General features: G+C 34.0%; 1 protein-coding gene across 1 annotated transcript in view; it reads right to left on the reverse strand.

The window, feature by feature from the left end:
• TMPRSS11F (transmembrane serine protease 11F) overlaps window positions 1-21387 on the reverse strand; it is a 148762-nt gene that overhangs the window by 33696 nt on the left and 93679 nt on the right. The window contains exons 2-3 of the mRNA XM_037831434.1: window positions 18959-19160; window positions 5543-5661 (exon numbers count right to left, since the gene is read on the reverse strand). Of these exons, the coding sequence (XP_037687362.1) occupies window positions 5543-5661; window positions 18959-19160 (321 nt within the window). The remainder of the gene's footprint in view (window positions 1-5542; window positions 5662-18958; window positions 19161-21387) is intronic.

Here is a 21387-nt window from a genome sequence, read left to right on the forward strand (position 1 = left end):
AATATTAGAACATCTATTCATATTTATTTTTATCTAAACAAATGAGAAAACAATAATCTTTACTAAAACATATTCTAAACAACTGACACTGTACCCCTCTTGGTTGTCTGTATAACAAATGTAACATAAAATACCTAAGTAAGCTCATGAAAAGAGTGGGAATTTTGCAACATGGAGCAATTGGGTCACTTGTACTTAAAGTGAACTGTGATATATCCAAGTTGACGTCACCCAGTTTGATTTAATAATTACATAGTGAAGTTTAACTGATCTAACCCTCACAAAATATGCAAGTGTTTTCAAAATGACACCCGCAAAGAAACCATGGATAGAAAATAGTTCTAATAATGCAAACACACACAAAAAGAAAAAGGTAGAGCAGAGACTTTTACTCCTAGTTTAAGTCACAGGGCTCATTACTTTTCATTAGGTAAAAGTAATGACAATCTATTCAGAACTTGTAGGAAGTCAGCCTAAAATATGAAATTATTAAGAACTTTGTTTGAAATGTGGACATATATCTACAATATGAATAATCAACCTTGCCAAAGTGAATATTTTAGCTAATGATAGTATTAAGTTATCATGATTAGCAAGAAATTAAAATTATTAAGATTCTTTTTTAAGGATGTTTTATGATGTACATAATATTAGTAGAGTCATTATATGCTGATAGAGAACGCTCAAATTTTTTTTTAATTGATAACAGTAAGAAATGTAAAAAGTTTGTAAAACACAAACTTTGAAGTTGTGGAATCTTAGCAGGAGTGCTTTAATTACCTGATGTTCCCAAGGGGAAAAGTGGAGATCAAACTGTGTTAGAATGCTTTAAGCACAGTACTAGTCTTCAGTAAGTACTTTCTGATTCACAGTGAATTACTCACTTTACTAATCAATTTTTAAAATAATCAAACTGACAGTTATTAGCATAAAAACAATAATCTTGTTCCATCATGTTTTAATTACTACATTAGTCATTTTTTTTTTTTTTAATTCTGCCAAAGACTGTGGAGTACATGCCAAAATATAAATACAGTTTTTAACAAAATAGCTCCATAGAACACTCTACCACATATCTAACTCTGGGTTTTGGATGAGTTTGGAGCAGAGAAAGATACTAGGGGCAAACAACATCTTTTTAATATTTTGCTAAAGGACCATAATGAAGCTGGAAATCAATAACTGGAAGATAACAAGAAAATTCACAAATATATGGAGGTTAAACAACACACCATTTAACAATAAGTGGGTCAAAGAAAGTATTGCAAGAGTAATCAGTAAAGATCTGTAGATGAAAGAAAATGTGAACACAACAGGTCAAATTCATGGGATGCAGTGAAGTTAATCCTGAGAGGAAAATTCATAGCCCTAGATGCCTACATTAATAAAGAAGACAGAGCTAATGTCAAAGACCTAACTACGCACATGGAGGAATTAGAAAAAAAGCAGTACACTAATCCCAAAGAAAGCAAGCTGAAAGAAATAAAAAATAAAATTAGAGGAGAAATCAATGAAATTGAGAACAACAACAACAACAACAACAAAAAATAGAAAGAATCAACAAGACCAAAAGTTGGTTCTTTGAGAAAATCAATAATATTGACAAATCCTTAGCTAGACCTCACAGAAATAAAAAAGAACCTAAGAGGATATTATGGACAACTACATGCCAAAAAATTATGCAACCTAGATGACATAGGCAATTGCCTAGAAATACATGAACATCTAAACTGATTCAGGAAGAAATAAAGACCTCAACTTACCAATTACAAGGAAAATATCGAATTGATCATCAGAAACCTCTCAACAAAGAAAATCCCAGGACCACAGCTTCCCAGGGGAATTCTACAAATCAATCCAAGAATACCAAAGCCAGATAAAGAAACTACCAGAGAAGAAAATTACAGACCAACTTCTCTAATGAATACAGATGCAAAAATCCTCAACAAAATACTTGCAAATCAAATCCAACGGTACATTAAAAGAATTATACACCATGGTAAAGTTGGTTTTATCCCAGGTATGTAAGGGTGGTTCAACACAAGGAAACCAATTAATGTAATAAAACACCTTAACAAAATGGAGGGGAAAACAGCAACACAAGAAAATCAATCAATGTAATAAAATATATTAACAAAATGAAGGGGGCAATCAGCATGATTATCTTGATGAAAAAGAAAAAGCATTTGACAAAATGTAGCATACTTTCTTAATAAAAACATTTTGAAATAAATGCATAAAATGAAACTTCCTCAGCATGATAAAGGCCACATGTGAAAAACCCACAGTTAACATCATACAATTTGGTGAAACCTGAAAGCTTTCTCTCTAAGATCTGGAACAAGACAAGGATGCCCACTGTCACCATTGATATACAACATTGTGCTAGAAGTTCTAGCTAGAGCAATTAGGCAGAAAAAGAAATAAAAGTCATTCACATCAGAAAGGAGAAACTTTGACTAGAACTTTGACTAGTTGCCAATAACATGATCCTATATATAGAAAGTCCTGAAAACTGTACAACAAAGCTATTATAGATGATAAGCAAATTCAACAAAGTGGTGGGATACAAGATCAACATGCAAAAATGAGTAATGTTTTTTTACACTAGTAAGGAGCAATCTGAGAAGGAAATCAAGGAAAAACTTCCATTTGCAATAGCAACTAAAATAATCCAATATCTAGAAATAAATATAACCAGGGATGTAAAGGACATATGCAGAAAACTACAAAACATTGCTCAAAGAAATCAAAGAAGACCGAAATAAATAGAAAGACATTCTGTGTTAGCGAATTGGAACACTAAATATCATTAAGATGTCAATTCTACTGAAATTGATGTACAATTTCAATGTAATCCTGATCAAAATTCCAACAACCTACTCTGCAGAAATGGAAAAGCCTATTGACAAATTTATTTAGAAGTGTAAGGGTCCCAGAATAGCCAAAAGCATCTTGAGAAAGAAGAAGGAAGATGGAGCACAGTTCCTGGCTTTCAAGTGTATTATAAAACTACAGTGGTCAAACAGCATGTTGCTGACATAGACACATTGACCAATGGAATCAAATTGGGAGTTCAGAAATAGACCCTCATATCTAAGGTCAATTAATTTTCACAAGGTCACCAAATCCATTCATCTGGGATAGAACAGTCTCTTCAACAACGGGTGCTAGAACTGGATACACATATCCAAAAGAATGAAAGAAGACCCCCTTCTCACACCTTATAAAAAATTAACTCAAAATGGATCAAAGACGTAACTATGAAAGTCAGTACCATAAAATTCCTAGAAGAGAATACAGGGGAGCTTCTTCAAGATCTTGAGGTAAGTTGTGGTTTCTTAGACTTTACACTCAAAGCAAAAGAAATGAATGTTAATAATGGGGGGGGAGGTCTAAGGGGTAAAGGGTTTTACTTTTCGGAGTAATGAAAATGTTATAAAACTTTTGTGATGAATGCACAATTCTGTGATTACACTGTGAACCATTGATAGTATACTTTGGATGGATTATATAATGTATGAATATATCTCAATTAAACTGCTTTTAAAAAAAAGACTTCATGGTTTTGGCATAGTGAAAAACAAAGAGAGGGACAGAACAGATTAAAGATCCCAGAAGTACTCTTTTAAAATATGGAAATTTGATTTGTAGCAGAGATGTCATGGCAGATTATTCAGAAAAAGTCTGACTATTCAGAGGGAACTTCTTATCTCTAATGGAAGAAAAATGAAATTAAATCCCTACCTCAAGCACATACACAAATATCAATTCCATATAGACTAAAGTCTTAAATGCAAAAATCAAACCCATAACATTTTTAAGACAGTAACATCAGGTTAGGGAAGGATTTCTTATGTAACACAAAAGGCACGTGGCAAAGCACATGGCAGCATCTCCTGGTCTTTCGCTTCTCTTCTGGGTTACTTTGATTTCTTCTTGCTGCTTCCTCTTTGGCTTTCTCTCTCTCATGTCTGAATACATTCAATTTATAAAGGACTCAAGTAATAGGATTAAGACACATCTTAAATGAGGTGAGACACACCTTAACTGAAGTAACCTCATCAAAAGTTCCACCTTACAATGGCTTCATACCCACAGGCATGTATTACACTTAAGAACATGTTTTTTGGGGGTACATATAGCTTCAAACCACCACAATATCCAAATTATCCATTAATTGACTGGAATATAGAATAAAGAACTTTTTTTTGGCATGCAATAATTCAGAAATTTTATTTCCCATGTACTTTATTTTAGGAAAGTTACTTGAAGGTCATAACCCACTACATCAAGTAAAACATGGGACACAGGAAGCAATGGATCCCATCCAAAAGAATAGACCTGTCTTGACCCGGGTTTTCCTCCATGAAATGTACCTAGAAAGCAATCATTTCGAACTGAAGCAGGAAGATAGGGTTTTGAGAAGGAGGAATAAAATAGATAAATAAATATGAAAATCTTTGGAATACCTGAAGATATAGTAAAATGTAGGGGGTTTACAAAAAAATCAAAGGATAATCTGTTCAAATCAAACTCTAGGAATATTCTTCTCTGAATGGCCTATGAATTGCAGGAACGTATTTGTAGAAAACAGGAACACTGTTCTGATAGTAAACAAAAATACTCTTTAATTAGCTATGGAAATTAAAATATTATTTATCAGCTTCAACATTTAGAACCAACCTATATAAAGATAAATAACAGAATAAAATGTAAATATTTCCCATGTTCTTAATGATATGGATATAGGAGAGAACACTGAGAGAAGGGTGGGAGTGCTAAAATCCCCTTTTAATTAAGAGGTGCTCTCTATAGCTGATGGTAACGAATCAAATTAATGCAGTGTCCTTTCTATACAGAAGTTACTTCTTTGTTCCAGAATTAACTGTCATAGACTTAAAGGAGAACATCCTAGACTAATATACTTTATTTTGCTAAACAAATCAATGATCTCCATAACCATGCTTTTCATGGGGCAAGAAATGGAGGATTAACTATTCTAATTGACTTTCTCCTATGATAGATAAGGATTTTTAGCTCACCCAATATATTTTTAAAAATGACATATGCCTTGACAAATCCATAAGTTATAAAGAGATACCAAGATACTTGAGGGGCATAACTAAATCTGAGAATGATATCAATAATATAGATGAAAATCTTTTTATATGACCCTAAGTGGTTTCGACAACAAAATAAACAAAATGATAAGCTGAATGTGGCAATCCTATATTTTTATGTAAAGGTTAAGGAAAATGAACCAAGAAAGATAAAATCAAGAGTTACAAATAGGAAAACTTTTGTTTTGACTAACAATTTCCCTAAGTGCTAATCTATTAGCTACTTTAATCTATTCTGAATATTTTGCTTATATTTTAAGTCATTTAATCCTCACAACCATATGACCAAGGTATTGTATCATCCCCATTTTACAAAAGAAGAAACTGAGGCACAGAGAGGCTAAGTTACTGTAATGAACACATTCAAAGTGAGGCAGAAAGACATATTCATAAATATTTAGAGCATCTATTAAGGTTACCATTCTCTCAATCTGATGACTCCTTTCTGCAAACTCCCTTGAGGTTCTTATTCCGTATTTTTCTTTGTATTTGATATTTGTGACTTTAAAAGAGGCAAGGTAATAGAATGACTTATCATCTGAAAGGAAAAATAAACAAAAGACCTAGAGTTAAATGTCATGAGTTCCTTTCCCTCACTTAGTATAACGCAGTGTATTTCTACTTACAAAAATTATTAGAGAACATTTTTTTCAGTATTTGGTAATTCCATAATAGCTGCGAACTGAAATGTCTAATCTGGACCAAAGTATACTTTTGGGATACCTCATTTACAGATGTTTGTGCATATCAAAATTTGATACTATTGACTAGGTAACATATGATGGAAATATTAAAAGCAATTGCTGAAAGTCATGTAAAAATTTTCAATTCTTCAAAGAACTACTAACATAGGTATATCATAGTGAAACTGAATTATGAGAATATATTGAAGAGGGTACAATTTTTCTATGCTGTTGCTAAACTTACTTAAATAGAAGACAATCTAAAAAGAGAGATATTATATGACACCACAAATGTGAACTTTGTAAAAAATGTAAACAAGTGTCTTACATTGTAGAATTTAGGGGACCTAGAGATAGACAGCAACTAGTGAAAGGGGAATGATAATATAATAATAGGTAAGATATTGAGGGTAATCTTAATGATATGGGAATGCTCAGAAATGACTATGGTTCGTTAATTTTTGGGGGTATGGTAGGAGCATATTGGAAGCAATGTAGTTATTTTAGGATATTTGTTTTTCTTATTCCTTTGTTTTGTTTTGTTTGAAACATTTTTTTTTCAATTTTTTGATAAAGTTTTTTAAAAAAGACTATAATGACTGTTTCACTTTCTCTTTTCCCATTCACTTTTCAATTCTGCAAACCTCTAACTGAAATTGCCATTGTCAAGCACAATAGCTATAACATCTAATGGTCACTTTTGTTGGTCTTTTCTTCCTTAATTTCTTTGAAGCCCTAATTATAGTTTGAAATCCCATCTTTGGCTTTCTGAAGTCAGTCTTCTAGTTTTCTACCTTTTCCCCTAGCCACTCCTTCTTCGTTATATTGCAGAATTCTTTATTTTCACTCTACTCTTAGATGCCCCAAGGTCCAATCTTTTTACCCTGGTCATGCCAAGCACTCCTGGGTGATCTTAACTGTGACGACCTCACCCCCAACCAATTGCTCATGACTCTTAATTTTTTTTTATTTCAAAAACAGAAATGAGTTCCAATTCTATATCAACTGACTTTAGAAGACTATTCATCAGACATTCAATAGTCACCTCAAATGTAATATTCTGAAAGTGAGATAATCACTTACCTCTTCCTGTGCTAAAACCTGCTGTATTTCTTTAATTTTCTATCTTTATGAACAGCCCTATCATCTACTCAATTCACCAAAGACTTGGCTTCTTCCTCATTTCTAACATTCAATCTGTCTTTAAGTCCTATTGATACCCATTTATAACCTACTGATAACCCATTTATAATATTTCTCAAATCCCTTATCCTACTCACAAAAGCTACTTCCTTAATAAAGGCCCAAACCATCATCCAGCTGATGTCTATCCAAAGCAAAATGACTGTTCTAAAACAAAAAGAAGTCCTCCATCTATATTTTCTATCTTAATTGCTGTCATTACAATCCACTTTATTACCATGACTAGAAATCTTGGAGTAATCTTTGATCCCTTCCTAATTAATCAGCCAGTTCTGACAATGTTATTGCATACATTTTAAAAACCTATCCTTCATTCACAAATTCCACCACCTCTATTGCTCTAGCTCATGACTTGGAAAATTGTAGCAGCTTTTTAAATATTAGCCCTGCCCCCAGTTCTGTTTCCCTCAAATCTATTCTCCATAAAGTAGACAGAGTGATCTTTTCTAATTGCAAATTTGACAATATCACTTCCATTATTAAATTAAAGCACTTCCATATTAAGGAAAGAGTTTCCTCTTTAATATGACACATAAAGTTTTCCTTGACCACTAGGTAGGTAGGATCCTGCCTACCTCTTTAGTACCTTTAGCATCTCTTTCCCACCTTCCTTTTAGGACTTATATTGCAACTAAAGCAAATTGTTTACATATGTCTGCATTCACCATGCTGTTTTCCTCCCATAAGCTTTGGCTTGTGCCGCTTCTTTCACCTGAAATACCCCTTTCCCTGGAATGCCTCTTCCCCAGACTTTAGACCTCTCCACTGTCTAAGTACTACCCATGACATCACTTCTTATTTGGGGAAGTTTCTGAAACCTCCAGGTTGAGATAGGGACTTCACAACTTTTCTACTATGATAGCTGGTGAATCATTCTACTTGGCACTTGGCACAATATTATTCTAATTCTGTGAAGAGCTCTAACTTTGCACATGCCACTGTATGATAGGGATCTATAATCCCAGTCGACTGGTATGTCAGCTCCTTGAAGGAAGTTGTGCCCCTTTTGCACTTTTATGAGGAAGTGGCATTTCTAGCACTATAAATAAAAAGAACAGTACCTTAACTCGTATATGAAACAAGAAGCCAATTAATAATTAATTATTTCAATATTTGACAGTTAAGTGCATAATACATCATACTATGCTGAACATGGTAATTTTGAATTTTATTAAAATTTAATTTAAAAACACTTTTCAGATTATAAATACTTTATCAGAAACCCTGGAATAAACGGAAAAGTATATATTAAGAGAACAAAAATAATATATAACCCAATACCAAGAAGTAAATTGATACATTTTGGTTTATTTTTCTCCTTCTGTAAATACTGTTTTACTTGACTGAGACCAATTATCACATTTAAAAAAATTTCTTTATTTCATTTACAAAACTGATCCTGTGTACTTTCCCACTTCTTTAAAAAATACATCTGTTCATTCAAAATGAGAAGTTGGGAATAATGCTACTTTTTACCCCAAAAGTTTATTGTTTTGTTATGTTGTGATACTATTTTTATTTTAAGTTTACAGCTTTACTTTTATTAATGGATGAACAGATAAATGAATATTTACCAAATTCCTTATAGATACCAAGTCATATCTAATTTGCTCTCACATCTATTGTCTTATTAAATTTAATAGATTCAAGCTACTTCTCCAGGCATATCATGACAAGATTTAACAATTAAAGTTCTATTACAAAATTTTGATTAAAATTCACCTCAGAGTGATAAAGCTGTTTCATTCACTATCATATACATATTCCAAATTCTCTTTAAGACTCTTCTAGTTGGGCAAAACTATTTTTTGAAATCATGTAGAAGTACACTTAATTTTAATATATACTCAAGCACTTTCAAAAGCTCTAAATATGTAAGCTGCATATTATATACTAATTTTATTGGACACTATACTAATTCCATTTCAATAACATTGAAATTTTATATTAATAATACCTGGCATTTATTGAACTTTCATTATATGCTAATCATATAATAGCTGACTTTTAATGAGTCCTTATTATATGCTAGGCTTATTTCACCAATGACATAATTGAACATTAAAAGAATTTTTAAATAAGGTCAATTAGGAAGCCATTGTAGAAATCCAATTTAACAATGACAAATATTTGTGAGAAATTACTGTATACCATGTGCTGAACTAAACACAAATAGATCATCTAATTTAATCCTCACAACAAATCCCTGAAGTAAAAATAATGCTATACTGTTTATATAAGAGTACTGATGCTTAAAGTTAAAAAGTAACTTGCCAAGGATCATACAACTAGTATATAGGTTTTTCATATATGCCCTTTATCACATTGTGAAAGTTTCCTTTGATTCCTACTTTTTGAAGTGTTTTTATCATGAAAGGATGCTGAAGTTTGTCAAATGGCTTTTCTACATCAATTGAGATTATCTGATGGTTCTTCCTTTTTGATTTGTTAATGTGCTGTATTACATTAATTGATTTTCTTTTGTTGATCCACCCTTGCATACCTGGAATAAAACTCACTTGGTCATGGTGTATAATTCTTTAATATACAGTTGAATTTGATTTGCAAGTATTTTGTTGAGAATTTTTACATCTATATTCATTAGAGAGATTGGCCTGAAGTTTTCTTTTCTGTATCTTTATCTGACTTTGGTATTTGAATAATGTTGGCTTCACAGGAGTTAGGTAGTATTTCCTCTTCTTCAATTTTTTGGAAGAGTTTGAGCAGGAATGGTGTAAGTTCTTCTTGAAATGTTTGGTAAAATTCACCTGTGATGCCATCCAGTCTTGTGCATTTCTTTGTTGGTAAGTTTTTGATGGCTGATTTAATCTCTTTACTTGTGATTGGTTTGTTGAAGTCTTCTATTTCTTCTTGAGTCAGTGTAATTTGTTCATGTGTTTCTAGGAAGTGGTGCATTTCATCTAAGTTGTCTAGTTTGTTGGCAAACAGTTCATCATAGTACCCTCTTAACATTTTTTTATATCTTTGGGGTCAATGGTAAGGCTCCCCTCTGGTTTCTGATTTTATTTATTCACAGTTTCTCTCCTTTTATCTTTGTAAGTCTAGCCAAGAGTTTAGTGATTTTATTGTTCTTCTCAAAGATCCAACTTTTGATTTCATTGATTCTCTCTATTGTGTTTTGTTCTCCAGTTCATTAATTTCTGTTCTAATCTTTGTTATTTCTTCTCTTCTTCTTGCTTTGGGATTAGTTTGCTGTTTTTTCTCCAGTTTCTCCAGTTGTTCAGTTAGGTCTTTGGTTTTAGCTCTTGTTCCTTTTTAATGCAGTCTTTAAATTCCCTCTCAGCACTACCTTCACTGAATCCCATAAGTTTTTATACATTGTGTTCTTGTCTTCATTTGTCTCAAGATATTTACTGATTTCTCTTGCATTTTTTTCTTTGAGTGTTTGAGTGTGTTGATTAGCCTCCATACATTTTTTAATTGATTTCCAGCTTATTCCATTACGATCAGAGAAAGTACTTTGTATAATTTCAATCTTTTAAAATTTATTAAGACCTGTTTTCTGTTCCAGCATATGTTCTATCCTGGTGAATGTTCCATGAACACTTGAGAAGAATGTATATCCTGCTGTTAGGGTGTGCAATGTTCTATATATGTCTGTTACATCTAGTTCATTTACCATATTATTTAGGTTCTCTGTTTCTTTATTGATCCTCTGTTTAGATGTTCTATCTATTGGAGAGAGTGGTGTGTTGAAATTTCCCACTAAAAAAGTAGAGCTGTCTATTACTCCCATCAGTTTTGCCAGTGTTTGCCTCATGTACTTTGGTGCTCTCCAATAGGAGCATATATATTTATGGTTGTTATTCCTTATTGGTGAATTGCCCCTTTTATAAATAGTGTCTTTCTTTATCTCTTATAACATTTTTGAATTTAAAGTCTATTCTGTCTGATATTAGTTAGCTACCCTGGTTTTTTTGTTTTGTTTTGTTTTGTTTTGTTTTTTTGGTTACTACTTGTATGAAATATCTTTTTTCCATCCTTTCACTTTCAACCAATTTGTTTCTTTGGGTATAAAATGAGTCTCTTTTAAACAGCATATAGATGTATCATATTTTTTAATCCATTCTGCCAATCTGTATCTTTTAATTGGAGAATTTAATCCATTAACATTCAAAGTTATTACTCTAAAGGCTGTTAATTCAGCTATCTTATCATTTGGTTTTTATTTGTCAGATCTATTTTTCTCTCCCTTTTTTTATCCTTTAAATTACCCTTAATAATACTCTTAAATTCTGTACCCTATTCCAGACCTATCTCTCCTGTCTTTTCTTTTCAGCTGTCATATCTCCCTTCATTAATTATCATAGGACCAGTCTCAGTAACAAACTCTTCACACTTCTGTTTATCTGTGAATATTTTTAAAAACTTCCTCACTTTTGTAGGACAGCTTTGCTGGATAGAGAATTCTTGGCTAGCACTTTTTCTGTTTCAGTATCTTCAAAACACTGCTGCTTTCTTGCTGCCATGAAGTCTGATGAGAAATCAGCACTTAGTCTTATTTGGCTTCCCTTGTATGTTGTGCATCACTTTTCTCTTGCTGCTTTCAGAACTTTTCCCTTCTCTTCAGCATTTGACAGTCTGATTACCATGTGTCTTGGAGTGGGTCTATTTAGATCATTCTGTTTGGAGTACACCGGGCTTCTTGAATTTGCATATTTGTCATTAATAAGGTTTGGGAAATATTCAGCCATTATTTTCTTGAATATTCTTCCTGGCCTTTTTCCCTTGTCTTCTCCTTTTTGGATACCCATGATGTATACGTTGTATGCTTTCTGTTGTCAATCAATTTCCTGAGACCCTGCTCAAATTTTTCCACTTTTTCTCCATTTGTTCTTTTGTCTGTTTGCATTCAGTGGATCTGTCTTCTAGCTCACTGATTCTTTCTTCTGCCTCTTCAAATCTTCTGTTATATATCTCCAGTATGTGTTTAATTCATCCAGTGTCTGTTATTTCCATAATGTCTGTCTTTTTTTATGTACTCTTTCAAATTCTTCTCTATGCTCTTCCAGTGTTTTTTTAGGATCTTTTATCTCTTTGTACACATTTTCTTCATTTCTTTGAATTGTTCCAGATTTGTTTACATGTGTTTGATTAGTTGTTCCAGATTCTGTGTCTCCTCTGAATTTTTTTATTTATTGCTTTGACTGAGCTGTTTTTTCTTGAGTTTTAGAATGCCTTGTGCTTTTCTGCTGATATCTGGTTATCTGATTATCTTGATGGGTCTATTCTGAAGGTTGGTTGTCTCTCTCTTGCCTAGGATTTAGTTATTGCTTGGGTTTGTATTAGGGCACTGTTTTGACAATTGGGTCATCAGTATTTCTCAGACCAAAACTGGGCTGGGTATCCATGCAGGGGTGTAGATCAGCTCTGATGGGCCTGGGATAGAGTCTGGAGAGGCTCTGAAAAGCCCTGGAATTTTTGCTTTCACTTTCCAGCCTCCCAGAAGATGGCACACTTGCCTTAATCATCCTCCAAAGATTTTTACCTCCTGGAGCACCACAGCATCTGACTGCATAGAGTTGAAACTGTGGGGTCCCTGTGCTTTCTCTTTGCTGGCCAAAACCTGGCTTAGTGTGGGACACTGTCTGACACTGTACTTGTGGTGGAGGACTCCCCTGGCTGCTGCAATCTGCAGCTATACCCCAGGAAAGGATCATGCTACCCACTGAAGTTTCCCTCATAGGTGAGAGAAGGACACCAAGCATTATAGTCTGTGTTCACATTTTCTCAGACTACTCATCCCTCACTCATCTGGACCTTGAAATGTTCTCCTCTGTCCTCTGGGCCCCAAATACTTGATATGGGCAGTTTCTGTCATGCTACTTGCTGCTTTTGTGAAATATTTTGCCATTCTCTCTCTATTCTTCCATTTTGGAAAGTCCTCCTTGTTGCCCTTTTATAGTCCATCCTCCCCAGCAGATTAAGTCCTGCCATGGGTCCCTGAGAACTTGAGTCTCTGTGCCTGGATATAGGTGGGGCTGTCTCACTGCTGTGAGAGAGGTTTTATAGTCTGTGTTCTGGTGGGAGGCTGGAGGTATCCTGGCTTTTTCTCTGGGCACTTCCCAAGCTGCATGGGTCCAAGTGAGGGGTAGGGAAGTGAACTGGCTGGTTTGGAACAGAAGTTTCCTACCTGATATTTTTCTCTATCTTTAATTCAGTGTTTGCGGGGTCCTTCTCCAGTCTTTACCTTCCTCCAGATTTCTGAACAAGTGAGAATTGACCATTTTTTTCCACTGAATCTCTGGTGAGAGGTTTTCAGTAGCTGTTTACATCACTATGTTGATGCTGTCACTCATTTTGACTTAGTTTTTATTTCCTTATGTTGTAAAAGTGTGCATTACTTTCAAAAAATGTCTGTCACCTTAACTACTTCTATGCCCTTCTACTTATTTATCTTATGTCATGGTCTATCCTTTCTTTTACTAAATTTTCATCTATACTTAGGCAACTCAACTGCATGGAAATTTCATTTGGAAAATTCTCACATCCTAGGATGTTAACCTCTATACAGATATACTTTATTCATTGTACTTCACCTTATTGCACTTTGCAGATATTGCAATTTTTTCAAATTGAATGTTTGTGGCAACCCTAGATTGAGCAAGTCTATCTGTGCCATTTTTTCTAACATGTGGTCACTTTGTGTCTCTCTGTCACATTTTGATAATTCTCATCATATATCAAATTTTTCATTATTATTATATCTGTTATGGTGATCTTTGATGTTACTATTGCAATCGCTTTGTGGTGCCATGAAATGCACCAATATAAGAGGGTGAAGCTAATTGATAAATATCTGTGTTCTTACTCTTCTACCAACTAGGTGATCCCTGTCTTTCTCCCACTCCTCAGACTTTCCAATTCCCTGAGATGCAACAATATTGAAATTAGACAGATTAATAACCCTCAATGGCCTTGGTGTTCAAGTGAAAGGAAGAGTCATACATCTTTCATCTTAAATGAAAAGCTAGAAATGATTAAGCTTACTGAGAAAAGCATGTCAAAAGCCATGACTGGCCAAAAGCTAGCTTCTTGCACCAAACAGTCAAGTTGCAAATGCAAAAGAAAAGTTTTTGAAGGAAATGAAAAGTGCTACTCCTGTGAACACATGAATGGTAAGAAAGCAAAACAGCTTTATTGATGATATGGGGAAAGTTTTAGTGGGTCTGGATAGAAGGTCAAACCAGCCACAACATTCCCTTCAGCCAAAACCTAATTCAGAGAGGACCCTCACTCTCAATCCTGTGATGGCTGAGAGAGATGAGGTAGCTGTGGAAGAAAAGTTGGAAGATAGCAGAGGCTTGTTCATGAAGTTTAAGGAAAGAAGCCATCTCTGTAACATCAAAGGTGTTTCACAAGGCAAAATGGCAAATGATGTAGAAGCTGCAGCAAGTTATCCAGAAGATCTACTTAAGATAATTTATGAAGGTGGTTACACTAAACAACAGATTTCCAATGTAGATGAAACAACCTTCTTTTGGAAGAAAATGCCATGTAAGACTTTCCTAGCTAGAGAGAAGAAGCCAGTCCCTGGCTTCAAATCTTCAAAAAACAGGCTGACCCTCTTGTTAGGAACTAATGCAGCTGGTGACTTTAAGTTGAAGCCAAGGATCATTTACCTTTCTGAAAATCCTGGGACCCTTAAAAATTGTGGTAAATTTCCTCTGCTTGTGCTCTATAAATAGAACAAAACCTGTAAGGCAGCACATCTGTTTACAACATAGTTGGCTGAATATTTTAAGCCCACTGTTGAGAATTATTGCTCAGAAAAAAAAGATTCCTTTCAAAATTGTGCTGCTCATTGACAATGCACCTGGTGACTCATAGCTCTGATGGAGATGTTCAATGAGATTAATGTTGTTTTCAGGCCTGCAAACACAAAATACATCCTGCAACCCATGGACCAAGGAGTAATTCTGCTGTTCAGTTCTTATTATTTAAGAAATACATTTTGTAAAACTATAGCCGACATATAGTGATTACTCTGATGGATCTAGGCAAAATAAACTGAAAACTTTCCGGAAACAATTCACCATTCTAGAAGCCATTTAAAAATTTGTGATTTATGGGAGGACAAAATATCAACATCAGCAGGAGTTTGGAAGTAGTTGATTTCAAACCTCATGGATGACTTTGAGGAGTTCAAGATGTCAGTGGAGGAAGTAACTGTGGGTGTGGTGGAAATAGCAATAGAACTAGAATTAGAAGTCAAGCATGAATATGATAAATTTCATGATAAAACTTGCACAGATGAGGAGTTGTTTCTTATGGATAAACAAAGAAAGTGGTTAACTCAAGATAGAATCTACTCCTGTTCTAGATGATGTGAACATTACAGAAATGACAACAAAGGATTTAAAATATTACATCAACTTAGTTGAAAGGGTTGACTCCAATTTTGAAAGAGGTTCTACTGGGGGCAAAATGCTATCAAACAGTATTGCATGCTATACAGAAATTATTCATGAAAGGAAGAGTCCATCAACGTGGCAGACTTCATTGTTGTTTTAATTTTAGAAAATGCTGCAGTCACCCCAACCTTCAGCAACCACCACCCTCATCAGTCACCAGGCATCAACATTAAGACAAGACCTTCCATCAGCAAAACATATTACAGCTTCCCAAAGGCTAATATGATTGTTAGCATTTTTAGTAATAAAGTGTTTTAAATTAAGATACGCACATTGTTTTTTTTAGACACAATGCTATTGCACACTAATAGATTACAGTATAATGTAAACATAACATTTTTATTTGCACAGGGAAACCAAAAATTGGTTGACTTGCTTTTTTGTGATATTTGCTTTATTGTAGTGGTCTGGAACTGAACACAAAATTTCTCCAAGGTGTGCCTGTATTCATTTTCTATTGTTGCTGTAACACATTACCACAAACTTAGTGGCTTAAAATAACGCAAATTGAAATTAATCTTATGGGGCTAAAATTAAGGTTTTGGCAGGGCTTGTTCCCCTGAAGGCTAGAGGGAAAAATCTGTTTCCTCACCTTTTCAGCCTCTAGAGATTGTCCTCCTTCCTTAGCACATGCACCAGGATCACATCTCCATTTATTCCTCTACTTACCTTGTCCTCCTTCTTATAAGGACAGTTGTCACCATTGCTTTTAGGTTTAGGACACACCCAGAATAATCTATAATCTCCCCTTCTCAAGATCCGTAATTTAATCAGAAAATTAATTTTTTTTTTTTTTTTTTGCCACATGAGTTAAGATTTACAGGTTCTGGAGATTTTAGCGTGAACATCTTTGAGGTCCACTTTTCAGCCTACCATAGCCTCTTTTTAAAAATACTTTTTATGACATTATTTATATTATCCTTTTTTGTATTTGAACAACTGCAGCATTGATGGTGAGCATTAAAAAAGAAAGCACTTCATTACCTTCTAACTCAAAGAAAATAATAATAATAAGGATAAAAATTGCAGAGGGTAACTTGGTTTATGCCTTTATTTTATGAAAATGTAAGAAGTGGATATTATCATTTTCTAAATAAAGTGATTGGGATGGTAGACTAGTAGTGTTGGACAATATTTTACCTTTTCCTGAGATGTCCTTCAAGTGTGGTTTATTGTTTTGAGTGATATGATTTTTTAAATTTTCGGTGAAGTCTCAGTCACATGTGATCACAAATATAGTCACCAAAAACAAAGGTAAATGGATTTTTTTTAGTTAAATGGGTTTTGATTGTCCTTTGGTTTGATTTTGGTACTCACTATTCACTACTGCATATAATTAGAAACTAACTCTGAGTTTTTCCTTCTTCCCTCAGTCATGAAGCAATTTTGTTTTTCCTTCAAAAATAATGCTTGACTTACAAAGTAGAGGGTTCCTAATTCCATATACTATATGGTCTGTCCACAATAATCAATCAATATCTCACATTATCATCACTTAGTTGTACAATCCTCATCACTTCCCATTTTTAAACAATTCTCATGACCAAAAATACCACATAGCTCTTTTCAGCACTTAATTATTTGCCCCTAGTATTTGTGTGGTGCTGGTAAGGTATTCTTATTTATTATAGTTCCTGGCATCCAATAGGTAGATTTTTCCCAAATACTACTCTGTTGTCTACTCTCTGTACCAGTGTCATACCTTAGAAGTATATCAAGCACCTACCTATATTTGTAGTGCTTGTTTGTGGGATACATGTCTTTAAATGGCTTGCTGTTGTGAAACTTATGGTTGTAAAGGTGAAGCTAAGCCCACCTATTATTGTGCCTAGGAATCACCTCCAGAGAACATCTTTTGTTGCTCAAATGTGGACTTTTTCTCTCTTAGTCCAATTGTGCAAATAAATTCATCACCCTCCCCCCAACATGGGGCAGGACTCGCCAGGTGAGTAGACTCCCTGGCACTGTGGGACATGGATTCCAGAAATGAGCCTGATCCTGGCATCAAGGGGTTGAAAATGCCTTTTTTGACCCAAATGGGGAAAAGAAAGGCAGTAAAATAAAGTACCAGTGGCTAAGAGATTTCAAATAAAGTTGAGAGCCTGTCCTGGAGGTTACTGCTCTGCAAGCTTCAGCTAAATATGCCAAATGGTCACAGTATGATAAGCCCAAATCAACAGTAGTCCCCAAAACCCTAAAGAATACCTGAGTCCCTATTTAAGACTCAATAAAAGTTTCACTCACTAAATTTATTCTTCAGAAACTTAAATCCCCCAGAAAGTTCCTATGACAGCTAAGTCCCAAAACGCAGAGGTAACACCATCTTCAAGAACATCAACCAGTTGCATTCCCTCTTCCCATGATGTTGATACCACTTTTCAACATGAACAAGTGTTCACTGCCTAGACATTCCTGAAGATTGGGAAAGTGATTAAACTAGAGGGAAAGGTAACAACAGACAAGATAGAATTTAACAAAGGATTATGAATACTGAATCTCTATGTAATTCTTTTTCTTAGTTCTTAGGGTATAAGAATAGCTAGAAGGAAAGAAGTGAAATGGTGGAACTGTAACCCATAACATTCTTTGAAATTTGCTATATAGCTACTTGTTAAATTGTAATTTGAAATTTATTGGCTTTTTGTATATATGTTATATTTTACAAAGGGAAATAACTGAAACTATGGTACTGTCACCTATAACATTCTTGGAAATTTCCTTTGTAACTACTTGTTAAATCATACTTTGAAAGCTATCACCTTTTTGCATATATGTTATATTTTACAATAAGGAAATAACTGTATCCCATAGCATTCTTTGAAATTTGCTCTCTCACTACTAGTTAAGTTGCACTGGAAGGTATCACTTCAGTGTAAATGTATTATATTCCACAATTTAAAAAAATAATATTTGATGAAGTAGTCTTCTGCTGGAAGCTTGGCTCCCTTAGCAATCTACTGCCTGTGAGTATAGATAGAAAACCCAAGGATTTCTTAGCAGTTGAACCAGCACAGACCTCTTTAACCAAACTAGGTATTTTCCTGCCAATTTAATTCCTTTTAAAAACTTTTAACTATTTTGAGAATGTCTGGTTGGTTAAGGCAATTTAAAAAATAATTCTTGATTCTTTAGCCTTTTACTGGTAATCCTTTTTGGTAACCTTTGTCATATCATCAACTTCTTGGGGGATAATTCATTAATATATTGATTTGGAGAAAAATATGTTAAACTCAGTAGAAGGTGTGATTTGCCTTTATTCTGCAGTTAATCCTTTCATCCTTTCTTTTTTTTTAAATTTGTATTTTTCAGATGTGAAAATCCATATAAGGTCTATTGTAAGTTTCTCTACACTATATATAACATAGTGTTCAATGTTGAACCAAAATACAATTTAACGTCAATAAAAGATAAGTAATTAAATGTTAATATCATGTAAATATCATTTTTTATATAGCAGAGAATTTCAAGATACTAAGTCATGGAGTACTTAGGCAATTGTGACCTGGATACTCACCTGCAACAACAAAATGAGTAACAATACCAATTGCAATTCCTATGATTGCTGCAATGGCCAATGTGAAAAGGGCTAGCCGAATAGGGTCCCAAAATTGTGGTCTTCTTTGATTTTCAACTTCTGGGTATTCAACTTCTGAAAATTCAACTGGTCTGCAATAAATGAAAGGAAAAAGAAGACAATTATTTATTATGAGTCTACTCTGTGTTCATTTACTATGTGTCTCTCAGAAAAGAGTTTATACTGATAAATAACAGTGGTGTGCTTAGATCTAGAAAAGAGTAGTTTTTGATTTATACATCTACCCCCGACAACCAGAATCAAAGCATGATTTTTAGAACTTTTTTAGTTAAAGTTCTACTGATGCTGCAAACCAAATAAGGGTATCTTCCACTGCATTTTGCTTGGGATTTTGGCAATTTGGAAGTTGGGAAATAAAATACCAAGGCTCAATTAAGAAAATGTTTATTTAAATAACATTTTCATGAAATTAAAATTAGTGAGTTCTTAGTATTAAAGTTACATAATAGTCCCACCAGTTTTACTTGATTAAAATTAAGATTTTAATATGACCACTTTTTAATATTAAAAACGTCTTAATGTCTTGTTTTAAAAGTGGCAATATAACTTTTGAAGACATGGTTTCTTTGCATTTTGTTAGCGTCTCCCAGTGAAATCATGAATTGTGAATTGTACTTACTATAAGACTAAGCCTAAATCTTCACAAGTACCTTCATTTCTGTTTGACTCTTACTTGTCCTCAGTCCTGCCTGTACTACCTCCCCTACCCAAAATATCTTAAGCCATTTATTTTTTTTTCTCCAATTTGAAAGTTGGCATTTATTTATTTTATTTTCTGAATCCCCAAATAGAATTCAATATTGTGATATCTTGCAAGTGAAGCATTTTGTAAAAGGTTTTATGCTTTTGGGTAAAAAATCTTTATTGTAAACTTTGTTTCTTTAAATAAGATAACTCTTAAATAATGCCTACCTTGTAATAATAATGTTTCATAAACTATTATAGATCCCTGGAGCCATAAAGATTTTAAGATGCACATGTTAAAAGGACAGACAGACATGGAAACAAGTCTATAGTGTGAAATGCGCCAAAATAAAAGCTTTTACAAGAAGAAAAAATTAATTTCTGGAGGTCTGTGAGTATCAGAAGATTTTACCAAGAATGTGACATGATTAAAACTTTAAGAAATAAAAATTTTCCAGGTAGAAAAAAGAGACTAGAGCTAATAGCATGGGGGGAGGGTTAGGGGCCTGGGCTGGCAGTGGGGGAGGGGACTAGGTCAGAGGTGTGAAAGAGCACTCATTACTCAATAATTATTACTGGCAATAAAAATATAAATAAAATGTGGCTTATGTCCCTTACAACCATCAAAAATAGCTTATGGTTTGCCAAAGTATGTTCAAGATTTGCACATAGTGCACAGCACTGCTAGAATGGGAACAGGATATGATAAGGAAGATTTGATGGGCCGGCTCATGTAGAGTCCCATTAACCAAGAAGAGAGCTTGAAATTTACCCTGCGGGAGAGAAGGAGCCAACAAAAACTATAATCAGACTAAGAATTTAGAATAATCATACTGGTATGAATAAGGGTGGTGATGAAAGTAAGAGTGCAGGCAAGGAGACAAGTTTAGAGTTAATTGAGAAGCTCCAGGAAAGAGGTGATGAGGGATGGATATAGTTATAATACTGGAGCTTTGTTGGATTAGCCATGATTAATGCCTTCTTTGTTTGGATGTCCATGTAAATGGTTGTGCCTCTAAGAAAGAGGAGGATTGCAAGAGGAAGACAAGGTATTGCCAATAGATAATGATGCCACAGTTGTTAAGAAAGGGCAACTTGCTGTCCTTACACTCATTTCTGAACCAAATGGAAAGTATCTGTTTTATGCCCTTTCTCTTTGACTCATTTTATTTTAGTTGTGTCACTAATACCTGTTCAAATGATTTTATTAAAAGCAACTACTAACACTGGAACCACACACACAAAAACAAAAATATAAAGGTACTAGTGAGCCATGTTTAACGACTTCCTCTTCACCCATAACTGAAGTTACCACTTCCAAAAACTACAGCAATAAGAATTTTTTATTATTTAGTTTTTGCATATTTCATTTACATTATTTTTTTATTCTTATTCTCCATTTTGTTAAATTTTGTCCATTTCATTGATACATCTTGAACTCTCCAAGATGTGAGAAAAAACAAGGATCAAACTGTCAAATTTATAGGGGTGATATCCAAGTCTTACATCATAAAATTATGGAGACATTAAAAAAAACTTTTAGACACATTTGATTAAAAAAAATGGGTTTCTTCTGTCTGGTGATCAGCTATTGTCAGTCTAATATTATCTTGATGTCTCTGAATCTAAGAAACCCTCTTCTCTTAAATTACTATCACACAACA

The sequence above is a fragment of the Choloepus didactylus genome, chromosome 3, assembly GCF_015220235.1.
Source record: "Choloepus didactylus isolate mChoDid1 chromosome 3, mChoDid1.pri, whole genome shotgun sequence".
In the NCBI taxonomy this organism is placed as follows: domain Eukaryota; kingdom Metazoa; phylum Chordata; class Mammalia; order Pilosa; family Megalonychidae; genus Choloepus; species Choloepus didactylus.